At 47.4% G+C, this 15,006-nt stretch overlaps 1 protein-coding gene across 1 annotated transcript in view; it reads left to right on the top strand.

Annotated features, from left to right (window-relative positions):
* The window catches only part of CPAP (centrosome assembly and centriole elongation protein), a 127,627-nt gene extending 114,460 nt beyond the window's left edge, over positions 1-13,167 (top strand). Inside the window, exons 16-17 of the mRNA XM_075331314.1 lie at positions 706-826; positions 12,817-13,167. Coding sequence (XP_075187429.1) covers positions 706-826; positions 12,817-13,009 — 314 coding nt within the window. The 3' untranslated portion in view covers positions 13,010-13,167. The remainder of the gene's footprint in view (positions 1-705; positions 827-12,816) is intronic.
* Positions 13,168-15,006: the final 1,839 nt, after the last annotated feature.

Here is a 15,006-nt window from a genome sequence, read left to right on the forward strand (position 1 = left end):
GGGTGTCGCTGCTCTTCGGTCCAGCACCTCCTGTCTGCGGTGATTGGCCTCCTCCTTCTACCCAGCCCAGCGTGGATGACGCGTCCTACATCATCCAAACAAGCTGGCATTGCGGTCCTGCGCTGGCACTCTTTGATTTACCCTACTCGAGGCAGATCAAAATACTGTGATCCGCAGATGCGAGGAAAGTTAAAAGACCACTCACGCATGAGCACTACAGTACTTTGATCTGCATTGAGCAGGGCAGATCAGAATGCGCCTGCGCGGCACTGCAATACCGGCCTGTGTGGATGACCATAGGACACATCATCCATACTAGGTTGGGTGGAAGGAGCATGCGATCACCGAAGAGAGGAGGCAGCGAACCGGAGAGCAGCGACACCCATCGGACCAGACCCCTCTGCAGGTGAGTATAATAAAAGATGTTTTTTATGTTATACAGAGCGGCCTGGGCTCTTATATACAGTATTCTGGAATGCTTTATATAAGAGCTCACCGGTTGGTTATAGTTGCCAAATCTGGTGATATGTTCACTTTAAAAAGGATCTGTTTCCCGCACATAGGTCATGTTTGGTTTTGCACATATTTCATTGGCCCATGGACAAGGTTTATGGAGAAAAAAAACATTCTTGAAATGGTCTGTAAAGTCAAAATTTTATCAAGTCGTTGATTCTTTTTCAACATTATATTGTTTTATCAATTTAGAAAAACACTTCCCTGATGGAAAGAAAGAGATAACATTTCCTGATCAAACCATAAAAAATCTTTACCGTGATGGAAAAGAAGAGAGCATCTTCCCCGATGGAACAATAATAACCACTCACCCGTAAGATGTCCTATTTTTTATTTCTTGTGTATGTGATCTCTGTGCTGGCCACCACTCGTGCCTTCCTATATATCTAAAACTATACTAAATTATTGTCACAGTAAAAATTTTATTGTATCTGGATTGATTTGTGTGGGTTGGGCTGTATTTAGCGGTTTCTCTGTCCTGAATACACATAGCAATGATTCCTTAGCGTAAAGAGCATAAGACTTTATCAACATGTTTTAGTTATTAAAAATTGGAAGGAATCTCCCTTCACTCACTCAGGTGTCCTATCTATTTTAATAAGCACCTTCACCACTTCCACCATAGGGCAATTGCCTGCAGGTATAGTTGAAAGCAATGATGGAGCAGAGAGCAATCTGCTCCCTCCTCCATCAGTCATTGTGCACCTGAATTCTGACATCTCAACGCAGTGGGTGAGATGACGTCACTACATCACTGCTGTTGTGCAAACCTTCAGATCACAGGCTGCAGAGACTGGGGAAGCAAGGGAACAGGGAGGGGTATTTTTAAATCAGTGAGTACATTGTTTATGTTTGTCTATTATGTGTGGAGGATTTTGTAGGAGGGGGTGGCATTATATTGTTTGGAGGGCTATGTGAGTGGCCCCTTAGGCTATGTGCGCACGTCGCGTAAAAACATGCAGTTACGCTGCGCTTTGTAGCGCAGCGTAACTGCATGCGTCCTGCGTCCCCTGCACAGTCTATGGAGATTGTGCAGGGGCCGTGCGCACGTGGCGTTTAAGAGCGCAGCGCTTCGGCTACTGCCGAAGCGCTGCGCAAAAAGAAGTGACATGTCACTTCTTTCCTGCGCTTTGCCGGCAGCTCCTGCTCTGTCTATGGCAGGAGCTGCAGGCAGAGCGCATGGAATCGGCGCTCACTACGGACATTTCTGCAGCGATCTAAAGCGCACATGTGCTCTTCAGATCGCTGCAGAAATTTCTGCAGGGCTTGTACGCAACGTGCGCACATAGCCTTATACTGTTTGGAGGGCCTATTATACCGTTTTAAAGGGTTATGTAGGGTGCCATTAAACTGTTTGGAGAGTTGTTTTGGGTCCATCATACTGTGTGGTGGAGGTCATTGTACTGTGTGGGGGCCATCATGTTATGTTAAATGCTGGGAGAGGGGCATCATACTGTGTTGTGGTGACTGTCGGAGCATCATACTGTGTTGGGGTCACTAAGGGTATCATACTTTGTGATGGAGGTTGTATTGTAGGGTCATCATACTACGCATGTTTAGCAATTCACTATGATGGTAACATTCTGTTTGTTGGACACTTTTTTAGCATTATACTTTATGGGGCAATGCAAGAGGTATCTCAGTGCTTGAGAACACTGAGGTGCTTCAATAGGAGAAAAATGACTTTGCGATGGCTGCAAAGTTGTGAGATATGCTCTCCGTTGACCCTGCCAAATGTGAATTTAGTTTTTGGAGGATGGTGGTAGGGCCCCATGATTTCAGTGTATCCCGCTAGTGAGAAGACAGCAGATGTAAAGTGTGAAATCACTGGATTGCAATGCCTAAATCATACTATGTATTAGCTAAGAGGTACTCTGGGAAGACAAAAATAATAATAAAAAAAACTATAAAAAGGTTTCTATGCCATGTAATGTGATTTTACAACAGCACAGATGCTCCTAGTTGCTCCTTCTACCTTCTGGGATTCACAGATCATATGGTCATGGCTTCTTTCTTGTTCCTTATGGAAGCCAGCCACATGATCAAGCTTGTCTGTGTGTCTACCCTCTCTCTCTTTGGTTTTGTGGCTTTATGTCACGAAAATGTTATGAAGGAGCACAGAACAAGTATGTGTATTGTTATGGCTCATTCTACATTGTCCCTGTTTTTTACAGCTATTAAGTGACACTTCATGCCTCCTTCCCATTCTTCTTCATACCGTACATGCTCCTTCAAAGATTGTTTGTGATATGTTAATGAGTATGTCCAGGTTAAGTGGGGAGGGAAAGTTGAGTTGTCATGTAAAAGAATTAAGTAGTGGAAACCACAGAATGAGCCATGAAAGTAAACATACTCCTTCACACTGAGAGATCATGGAAGGTGAGCTCTGTGATGTGGGATCACAGTGAGTACTTGTAAAATTATATAAAACAGCATCTAACAGTAAAAAAAATATAAATATTTCTTCGGCGCTCCATTGGGAGACCCAGACGATTGGGTGTATAGCTACTGCCTCCGGAGGCCACACAAAGTATTACACTAAAAAGTGTAAGGCCCCTCCCCTTCTGCATATACACCCCCCGTGGATCACGGGCTGCTTCAGTTTTCATGCTTTGTGCGAAGGAGGTCAGACATCCACGCATAGCTCCACTGTTTTTAGTCAGCAGCAGCTGCTGACTATGTCGGATGGAAGAAAAGAGGGCCCATACTAGGGCCCCCAGCATGCTCCCTTCTCACCCCACTTTTGTCGGGTGTTTGTTAAGGTTGAGGTACCCATTGCGGGTACGGAGGCTGGAGCCCACATGCTGTTTTCCTTCCCCATCCCCCCTCGGGGCTCTGGGTGAAGTGGGATCTTACCGGTCTCCAGGCACTGAGACCGGGCTCCATCCACAGACCCGGAGATCCTGCTGGATATGGAGCTGGGTATCGTCAGGGACAGGGCCCTGCTACATTAAGGTACTCTGTGTCCCCGTACACATCGCGCACACACACACCAGCATTGCTGGGAGTGCTAGTGCGCCGGGGACAACAGCGCGGAGCGCTTGTGGTATTATTCACTGCAGCTTAGCTGAGTGAATTTATGTGTTAGAAACTGCCGCGCCGGCCGCTGCGGGGTGTTTTACACTGTGGCGCGGCTGGGACTTGTGGTGCGCCGGGGACTTCCGCGCTGGCCGTGCACATAGGACGGCCGTGCTTATTACTCGAGTCCCCGGCTTTGCGGCCTAGTTTTCGCTTCGTTCCCGCCCCCAGCCCTGCCAGTCAGGGGAGGGGCGGGACGCTGTACAGAAAGTCAACGCCGAGAGCTGGAGTCTGCTTTGCATTCTCCAGCCCCCTTCACTGGACACAGTGGGACGCCAGTTTCCCGCTCTTGTCTGGGGCACGCCCACGGCCCGCCCCTCTTCACAAGACGCCGGCAGCCATTCCTGCACGCAGTCTGGGCTGGAGAAGGGAGACAAGCTCTGGGCAACCAGTCACAGGATTCGGGCGACCACACACCCGCCTTTGGGCGGGCGGTAAGCAGCACCTGAAGTGCTGACCCCACTAATACCATTTGTACTTTATGCCTAGATGGCTAGACTACAGCAGCAAAAAGCAAGGGTGCTAAGGCACAGGCTTTCTAGGCTGCTTGTATTGCATGTGCTGAAGTGTTCATTTGTACTTTATGCTGGTATGCTATACACTGCACTGTACGGTCGCTATTCTTGGCTATATACTCCTAGATGGCTGGACAACAGCAGCAAAAAAGCAAGGGTGCTAAGGCACAGGCTTTCTATGCTGCTTGTACTGCATGTGCTGAAGTGTTCATTTGTACTTTCTGCTTGTATGCTATACATTGCACTGTACGGTCGCTATTCTTGGCTATATGCTTCTAGATGGCTAGACAACAGCAGCAAAAAAAAAAAAAAGAAAGGGTGCCAAGGCACAGGCTTTCTATGCTGCTTGTACTGCACGTGATACTGTTCCACACGCCAGGTTCCACTGTCCCCATTGTGTGCAATGCTCCCCTGTAGCACTTGGTCAGCCGGGGTCTCTGCTAGAGGTGGCTAAAGGAACCACCTGTGAACCCTGTCCAGGGACAGGGACGGAGTTGCAGTTTCGGCTGATAGGTCTGTGACTGTGACTAACATCTTAGAGACTTTGCAGTCCAGACGGACCATGGGCAATGTTGATACGCCCTCATTTGGAACAAATCAGTGCTCCGGGGGGGTCCCATGCATCCCAGGGCGCAGGCTCTGACACGGACGACAGTCCCAGACAGTCTAAGCGAGCTCGCTGGGAGCGGCACTCGGCTTCATCACTGGTTAGGGTCCCAGCGGGACTCTCTGTATCATGAGGCAGACGTAGCTGATCAGGACTCTGATCCTGAGACCGCTCTCAATCCGGATACTCCGGATGGTGACGCCATAGTGAATGATCTTCTAGCGTCCATCAAGGGAATGTTGGATATTTCTCCCTCAGCTCCTCCGGTGGAGGAGTCAGCTTCACAGCAGGAGAAATCCCTTTTCAGTATCTCAAGCGTATATTGAGTACTTTTCTGGCCACTCTGACTTCAGAGAAGCAATCCGGAAACACCACACTTATCCAGATAAGCGTTCTCCAATCGTATTAAGGATACACGTTATCCTTTTTTCTCCCTGACGTGGTCAAGCGCTGGACCCAGTGTCCAAAGGTGGATTCCCCTATCTCCAGGCTTGCGGCTAGATCCATAGTTGCAGTGGAAGATGGGACTTCACTTAAAGATGCCATTGACAGACAGATGGTCCTCTGGTTGAATTCTGTCTATGAAGCTATCGGCGTGTCGGTTGCTCCGGCATTCGCAGCCGTATGGGCATTCCAAGCTTTTTCAGCTGGTCTTGCGCACGTGGACACTGTCACATGTACATCTGTGCCGCAGATGGCGTCCTTAACCTCGCAATGTCTGCATTGCGACTTACGCTATTAATGCTGTCCTGCACTCTACGAGCCGTACGTCAGTGGCGTCCGCCAACTCCGTGGTTTTACGCAGAGCCTTGTGGTTGAGGGAATGGAAAGCAGATTCTGCTTCCAAAAAAGTGCTTAACCAGTTTGCCGTTATCTGGTGACAGACTGTTTGGTGAGCGATTGGATGAAATCATTAAACAGTCCAAGGGTAAGGACTCTTCCTTACACCAGCCCAGATCAAACAACACCCAACAGAGGAAGGGACAGTCGAGGTTTCGGTCCTTCCCAGGCTCGGGCAGGTCCCAATTGTCCTCGTCCAAAAGGACTCAAAAAGCTCAGAGAGGCGCAGATTCCTGGCAGGCTCAATCACGCCCAAGGAAGGCAGCCGGAGGAACCGCTACCAAGGCGGTTTCCTCATGACGTTCAGCTCTCTCTCTCCGCATCCGCGGTCGGTGGCAGACTCTCCCGCTTTGGCGACATTTAGCTGCCACAGGTCAAAGACCGGTGGGTGAGAGACATTTTGTCTCACGTGTACAGGATAGAGTTCTGTTCTCGTCCTCCGACTAGATTTTCAGAACTTCCTCACCTCCCGACCGAGCCGATGCTCTTCTGCAGGCAGAAGGAGTGGTAATCCCTGTTCCTCCTCAGGAACAAGATACGGTTTTTACTCCAATCTGGTTGTGGTACCAAAAAACGACGGCTCTTCCGTTCCGTTTTGGACCTAAACCTGCTCAACAAGCACGTGAAAACCAGGCGGTTCCGGATGGAATCCCTCCGCTCCGTCATTGCCTCCATATCTCAAGGAGATTTCCTAGCGTCAATAGACATCAGGATGCTTATCTCCACGTGCCGATTGCTCCAGAGCACCGGTGTTGGCTACGATTCGTTATTGAAGACGAGCATCTTCAGTTCGTAGCCCTGCCCTTCGGTCTGGCGACAGCCCCACGGCTTTTCACAAGTTCATGGCAGCAGTGGGAGTAGTCCTGCACTCTCAGGGTCACTCTGTGATTCCTTACTTGGACGATCTACTTGTCAAGGCACCCTCTCAAGAGGCATGCCAACACAGCCTGAACGTGGCGCTGGAGACTCTCCAGAGTTTCGGGTGGATCATAAACTTTTCAAAGTTAAATCTGACACCGACCCAATCGCTGACATATCTTGGCATGGAGCTTCACACTCTCTCAGCGATAGTGCAGCTCCCGCTGGACATACAGCGTTCACTACAGACGGGGGTGCAGTCTCTCCTTCAAGGCCAGTCACACCCCTTAAGACGCCTCATGCAGAGGCAGTCCTTTTCGCGCAGTTTCATCTGCGTCCACTTCTATAGGACATTCTTCGCCAATGGGATGGGAAGTCAACGTCCCTAGACAGGAACGTACCCCTTTCTCAGACGGGCAAGGACTCTCTTCAGAGGAGTCCACCCTTCAGATCAATGTTCTGGAAATCTGGGCAGGGTATCTTGCCCTGCAAGCCTTCCAGCAGAGGCTGGAAGGCAAACAGATCCGAATTCAGTCGGACAACTTCGCAGCGGTGGCATACATCAACCACCAAGGCGGAACACGCAGTCGGCAAGCCTCCCAGGAAGTCCGGCGGATTCTGATGTGGGTGGAAGACAGAGCATACACCATATCCGCAGTTCACATCCCGGGCGTAGAAAACTGGGAAGCAGACTTCCTCAGTCGCCAGGGCATGGACGCAGGGGAATGGTCTCTGCACCCGGACGGGTCTCAAGAAATCTGTAGCCGCTGGGGGAGGCCGGACGTCGACCTAATGGCGTCTCGGCACAACAACAAGGGCCCGATTTTCATGGCGCGGTCTCACGATCAAAGAGCTCTGGCGGCAGGCGCCTTAGTTCAGGATTGGTCGCAGTTCCAGCTACCCTATGTGTTTCCCCCTCTGACACTGTTGCCCAGAGGGCTACGCAAGATCAGCTCCGATTGCCGCCGCGCCATCCTCGTCGCCCCAGACTGGCCGAGGAGGTCGTGGTACCTGCATCTGTGGCATCTCACGGTCGGCCAACCGTGGGCACTACCAGACCGGCCAGACTTACTGTCCCAAAGGCCGTTTTTTTCCATCTGTATTCTACAGCCCTGAACCTGACTGGTGGCCATTGAGTCCTGGATCCTAGCGTCTTCAGGATTATCTCAAGACGTCATTGTCACCATGAGACGGGCTAGGAAGCCGACGTCTGCCGAGATCCACCACAAGACGTGGAAGATATTCTTATCTTAGTGCTCTGCTCAGGGAGTGTCTCCCTGGACATTTGCATTGCCTACTTTTCCTTCCTTCCTGCAATCTGGTTTGGGAAAAGGTTTGTCGCTCGGCTCCCTTAATGGACGAGTCCCAGCGCTGTCTGTATTCTTTCAGAAGCGCATAGGGCGACTTCCTCAGGTACGCACGTTCCTGCAGGGGGTTTGTCACATTGTCCCTCCGTACAAGAGGCCGTTAGACCCATGGGATCTGAACAGGGTACTAATTGCTCTCCAGGAGCCGCCCTTTGAGCCTCTGAGGGATGTTTCACTTTCTCGACTTTCACAGAAAGTGGCCTTTTTGGTAGCGGTCACGTCTCTTCAGAGAGTGTCCGAGCTCGCAGCGCGGTCATCCAAAGCTCCCTTCTTGGTGTTTCACCAAGATAAGGTAGTGCTGCGCCTGATTCCGGGGTTTCTCCCTAAGGTGGTATCCCCCTTTTCATCTCAGTCAGGATATCTCCTTACCTTCCTTTTGTCCTCATCCAGTTCATCGATATGAATTGGATTTGTATTTGTTGGATCTGATGAGAGCGCTCAGAATCTACATTTCCCGCACGGCGCCCCTGCGCCGCTCGGATGCACCCTTTGTACTTGTCGCTGGTCAGCGCAAAGGGTCGCAGGCTTCCAAATCCACCCTGGCTCGATGGATCAAGGAACCAATTCTTGAAGCCTACCGTTCTGCTGGGCTTCCGGTTCCATCAGGGCTGAAGGCCCATTCTACCAGAGCCGTGGGTGCGTCCTGGACATTACGGCACCAGGCTACGGCTCAGCAGGTGTGCCAGGCGGCTACCTGGGCGAGTCTGCACACCTTCACCAAGCGTTATCGGGTGCATGCCTACGCTTAGGCGGATGCCAGCCTAAGTAGAAGAGTCCTGCAGGCGGCGGTTGCCTCCATGTAGGGAAGGGCTGTTTTTACAGTCCAAACTTGAGGTATTAATTTACCCACCCAGGGACTGCTTTTGGACGTCCCAATCGTCTGGGTCTCCCAATGGAGCGCCGAAGAAGAAGGGAATTTTGTTACTTACCGTAAATTCCTTTTCTTCTAGCTCCAATTGGGAGACCCAGCACCCGCCCCTGTTCCTTCGGGATCTTTTTGGTTGTTCGGGTACACATGTTGTTCATGTTGAATGGTTTCAGTTCTCCGATGTTCCTTCGGATTGAATTGTTTAACCAGTTATTGGCTTTCCTCCTTCTTGCTTTTGCACTAAAACTGAAGCAGCCCGTGATCCACGGGGGTTGTATATGCAGAAGGGGAGGGGCCTTACACTTTTTAGTGTAATACTTTGTGTGGCCTCCGGAGGCAGTAGCTATACACCCAATCGTCTGGGTCTCCCAATTGGAGCTAGAAGAAAAGGAATTTACGGTAAGTAACAAAATTCCCTTCTTTTTGACAATGTGGATTTAAGTAAAGTTGACGTCTCCAGAGTGCCCCTTTTAATTTTATATTCTTTCTGGATATTTACTAGAATACATTCTGAACACCACAGGCTTTTGACTGTGGATTAATTTCCTCTTCTAGTTAATCTGGGTACAAGAAGTATTATATAGTGAGCCGCTACTTGTACCCCTATTACTTTTCTTTTGTGAGGCTGTTAGAAAGCACTTTTGTTGATATGAAGTGCCATTCCTTTGTTATATAGACTTAAAAAATTATGACACTTACAGTCATATGAAAAAGTTTGGGCACCCCTATTAATGTTAACCTTTTTTCTTTTTAACAATTTGGGTTTTTGCAACAGCTATTTCAGTTTCATATATCTAATAACTGATGGACTGAGTAATATTTCTGAATTGAAATGAGGTTTATTGTACTAACAGAAAATGTGCAATCCGCATTTAAACAAAATTTGACCGGTGCATAAGTATGGGCACCCTTATCAATTTATTGTTTTGAACACTCCTAACTACTTTTTACTGACTTACTAAAGCACTAAATTGGTTTTGTAACCTCATTGAGCTTTGAACTTCATAGGCAGGTGTATCCAATCATGAGAAAAGGTATTTAAGGTGGCCACTTGCAAGTTGTTCTCCTATTTGAATCTCCCATGAAGAGTGGCATCATGGGCTACTCAAAACAATTCTCAAGTGATCTAAAAACAAAGATTATTCAACATAGTTGTTCAGGGGAAGGATACAAAAAGTTGTCTCAGAGATTTAAACTGTCAGTTTCCACTGTGAGGAACATAGTATGGAAATGGAAGAACACCGGTACAGTTCTTGTTAAGCCCAGAAGTGTCAGGCCAAGAAAAATATCAGAAAGGCAGAGAAGAAGAATGGTGCGAATAGTCAAGGACAATCCACAGACCACCTCCAAAGACCTGCAGCATCATCTTGCTGCAGATGGTGTCAATGTGCATCGGTCAACAATACAGCGCACGTTGCACAAGGAGAAGCTGTATGGGAGAGTAATGCGAAAGAAGCAGTTTCTGCAAGCACGGCACAAACAAAGTCGCCTGAGGTATGCAAAAGCACATTTGGACAAGCCAGTTACATTTTGGAAGAAGGTCCTGTGGACTGATGAAACAAAGATTGAGTTGTTTGGTCATACAAAAAGGCGTTATGCATGGAGGCAAAAAAAACACGTCATTCCAAGAAAAGCACTTGCTACCCACAGTAAAATTTGGAGGTTCCATCATGCTTTGGGACTGTGTGGCCAATGCCAGCACCGGGAATTTTGTTAAAGTTGAGGGTCGCATGGATTTAACTCAGTATCAGCAGATTCTTGACAATAATGTGCAAGAATCAGTGACGAAGTTGAAGTTACGCAGGGGATGGATATTTCAATAAGACAATGATCCAAAACACCGCTCCAAATCTACTCAGGCATTCATGCAGAGGAACAATTACAATGTTCTGGAATGGCCATCCCAGTCCCCAGACCTGAATATCATTGAAAATCTGTGTGATGATTTGAAGCGTGCTGTCCATGCTCGGCGACCATCAAACTTAACTGAACTGGAATTGTTTTGTAAACAGGAATGGTCAAATATACCTTCATCCAGGATCCAGGAACTCATTAAAAGCTACAGTAAGCGACTAGATGCTGTTATTTTTGCAAAAGGATGGTCTACAAAATATTAATGTCACTTTTATGTTGAGGTGCCCATACTTATGCACCTGTCAAATTTTGTTTAAATGCAGATTGCACATTTTCTGTTAGTACAATAAACCTCATTTCAATCCAGAAATATTACTCAGTCCATCAGTTATTAGATATATGAAACTGAAATAGCTGTTGCAAAAACCCAAATTGTTATAAAGAAAAAGGTTAACATTAATAGGGGTGCCCTAACTTTTTCATATGACTGTATCTCTGTATATAATGGCATCTGGCCCAGACCATCTTTACCCCCAGCTGTCACTGTGGTTTGGGCTGTCCATTCAGGTACAGTTGGAAGCCATATTTTTTCCAGTTTTGTACAAATCAAGTTTATTCACTATATAATCTGGTCCTGTAATTTTCTCCTACAGTAAGAGCGAGATCATAGCCAATATGGAGTTGTTGACCATACCAGCCAATTTTATTCTACCTTTTATTATATGTAATGATCTAAGTCGGGGTGGAGAACCTTTTTGGCTAAGAGAGCCATGAACAGTACATATTTTAAAATCTAAAAAGAACCATACTCTCAAGGGGGAAGCGGCGGTGGTGGAGCGGCTCAGAAGGTCCCAGGAGGCAGAGTAGGTGATGCTGCAGGAACAGAGGAGGTGGTGTCGCGACTCAGGAAGGTCAGTGTGCGGGGGGTCGGCGATACTGCTACAGGCTCGAGGGGTGTAACGGCGGTGAGCGCCATTGATCTGCCGGCATGCTGCTTTGAGTCTCCTGCAGTTGACGAGATCGACTTCAAGAAAATGGCCGTGGCGTGTGCGCAGATCGACGAGATGGACGTCAAGAAACTGGACTTGGAGTGCATCTGCGCACACGCCGCCTCAGCGGCCATTTTCTTGAAGTAGATCTCATCAACTGTAGGAGAGTTAAAGCACCCTGCAGTCCGTCGGCTACTGTGGTCTTGCCGCCATGACACCTCACGAGCCTGCAGTATTGCCGACACTGCGCCACCACTGCCGCCCCGGTAAGCCATATGTGTTTTCTTAAGACACACGCCCATTTTTCCTCCAGTTTTGGGGAAAATAAAGTGCGTCTTACAAACCGGAAATTTGTCTGCACGCCGGATGCGGCCATCAAAAGAACCACATCTGCCTTGCGAGCTATAGGTTCCCAACCCCTGACCTAATTGGCTACAGTGGGTTACAGTTTTCATAAAGTTCTTACTTTTTTATTTTCATTATGGTCAGGAACTCTGTTTGCTGTTGCCAAATGTGATCACACTTGAGGGCCATATACACGCTGCGACATCGCTAACGATATATCATCGGGTCACGGTGGTTGTGACGTACATCCGGCACCGTTAGCGACATCGCAGTGTGTGACACCAATGAGCGACATTCAACGATCGCAAAAACGTCAATTGTTGATCACTGACACGTTGCTCTTTTACGAAATATCGGTGGTGGTGCATGCCGCTGGTTGTTCGTCGCTCCTGCAGCACCGCACATCGCTGTGTGTGATACCGCAGGAGCGACGAACATCTCCTTACCTGCGTCCACCAGCAATGAGGAAGGAAGGAGGTGTGTGGCATGTTCCGGCTACTCATCTCCGCCCCTCCTCTGCTATTGGGTGGCCGCTGACTGACGCCGCTGTGACGCCGAACGCACCTCCCCCTTGAAGGAGGGATTGTTCGGCGGTCACAGCGACGTCGCTGAACAGGTATGTGCGTGTGACGCTGCCGTAGCAATAATGTTCGCTACGGCAGCGATCACCACATCTTGCATCTACGAAGGGGGCGGGTGCAATCGCGCTTGACATCGCTAGCGATGTCGCAGCGTGTAAAGCACCCTTTATAGGCAGAGGCACAGACCATTAGATTATATCTATTTAGTGGTGGTGGGATTGTACCAGTCCCATTGATGCCAGTTACATGTGGTGTCTGTTAATTTTATTTTCATTTTTTTACATCAACACTTACATTTTACAAATGAGGTATGTAGCAAAGGGAAAATGGTCAGCTGCAATATATTATCTGTATTCAGTATTTACTTCTTTATATATTTGTATTTTCTCATCTTCTTCTAGAGATGGGACCAAAGTAATAGAATTTGACAATGGCCAGCGAGAATTCCACACGGCTCAGTTTAAAAGGAGGGAATACCCGGATGGTACAGTGAAAACAGTGTACACCAATGGCCAACAGGAAACCAAATATGCTTCAGGAAGAGTCAGGGTTAAAGACAAAGACGGCAACGTGATCATGGACACGAAAATGTGAAGGATTTTTACATGATTTATGTCATTATTTATGTTTGTGCTAACCGTGTATATATGTTTTGTAAAAGCAGATGTCATACGATGTACTTACTGTATATAAGAGCTGTACATAGGCCTTTTTATTATTTTTTTTTAATGAATATGTATGTAAAATACATTTTTAAATAATATAATAAAAAGAAGACCTGAAATGTGACTATTCCTTATAGGAGTATGGATGGATTTTATTTTTTATGAATGAAAAAGCTCCCAAGATGTCCTTATGAATTGTAAATTTGATGATTCCAGCATCTGCAGTTTAAAAAAAAAAAATGAAAATATATAAAAATATTTGGTCACTGTAAAATTTCAAGGGGAAATATAAAATTAAAATACTTAGTTCTATGAATAAGATCTCTGCATGGGCTTGAAACACATAGGCAAAGTTTCTCAATTTTTATTGTCCTTGACATTTTACAATGACCAAATATTTAGTTTACCGTATTTTTCAGACTATAAGACGCACTTTATGTGTCTTATAGTCTGAATGTAGGGCTGCGGGGAATGAGGGTGCTGCGGTGGAGCAGGTCATCGGTGGCACGAGCAGGCTGTAGCAACGCCTGCCGTGACCACGTGGGCCCGCTCATTTCATATGCACACCCATCCTCCCGCCCATCATCTCTCAACGCTGAAGCCGGCGCTGACAGATGGGCGGGGGAGCCGGCCCGCGTGATCACCACTGGCAACTACAGCCTGGAGTGATCATGTGCGGCTATTTTCACTACCCCCTGCGCATCATCATCAGCGCTGGGGGCAGTGAAGAAGTACGGTATACTCACCGGTCACTGTTCCCTACAGCATTGCGATGTCCTCCTGTCTCCCGGCTCGCTGATGTGTGTAGAGAACGGTGAGCATAGGGATGACGTCATCACTGTGCGCACTCTCCACACACATCAGCGTGCAGGCAGACAGGAAGACATTGCAATACTGCAGGGATCGGTGACCGGCTCCACACAGGTCAGCGGCGCTGCTGCTGACACACAGGGGGAGGAGTGATGCTGCTGGAGTGAGAAAGGTGAGAATAAACCTTTATTTCTTTTCTGTGTCATAGGATACAGGCCATATAGCAGGATGGGGGTATATTGTGAGCAGGATGGGGGTATACCAGGATGGGGGTATTTATCAGGATTGGGGTCTATACCAGGATGAGGGACATATATACAAGGATGGGGATCATATGCAAGGCAGGAGGATCATTACCAGGATGGGGTACCTTAGTAGAGAATTTGGGGACATTACCCCCATAACAGTGTCAGCAGCAGATCCTCGCTCCATAACAGTGTGTCATGACCACATTTTTTGATTAAAATTTTATTTTCCTCCTCTAAAACCAGCGTGTATCTTATGGTCTGGTGCGTCTTATAGTCCGAAAAATACGGTAATTTTATTGCGGATGTTGACATGATCCAGTTAACCTCACATCCTGAGAATCGGCCCACACCTTTTGCCTGCACCACCCCCAACAAGCTACTATTGTCACCTTTTAAGTGATGAACTAATTAATTTTGTTTCTATATTGCCCCATGAATGGTGGTTTACAAACGTCAGAATTGCCAATGGTCGCAGATCCCTGGTGGTGGAATATGAATCACAATCTACTTGAGTCTTTTTTTTTTTTTTTTTTTTAAATCAGATCTTTTTTTATTAAATCATTAGGGATCAATACGGAGAGTATTTCACTTTTCATATAACTGATAACAATAAACAGATAAACACATGTGATTTATAAATCAGGTTCTTTCTCTGCATGTATGTAAATATAATAATAGAGTTCTCAAATCATAATTATATTATATAGCTTGAGCCTACAAACCTCGTGGCTCTACAAATAAACAAAACTTAAATTATGCAATAATGCCTCAGACTAACAGGAACACCTCCTCCATCAGCCGTGTCGCTCCACATCATATTGCTATACTCTCCCGCCCCTCCCTCTCCGTGCAGTCATCCATGAAACCG

The sequence above is a fragment of the Anomaloglossus baeobatrachus genome, assembly GCF_048569485.1.
Source record: "Anomaloglossus baeobatrachus isolate aAnoBae1 chromosome 2 unlocalized genomic scaffold, aAnoBae1.hap1 SUPER_2_unloc_1, whole genome shotgun sequence".
NCBI classification, from domain to species: Eukaryota; Metazoa; Chordata; class Amphibia; order Anura; family Aromobatidae; genus Anomaloglossus; species Anomaloglossus baeobatrachus.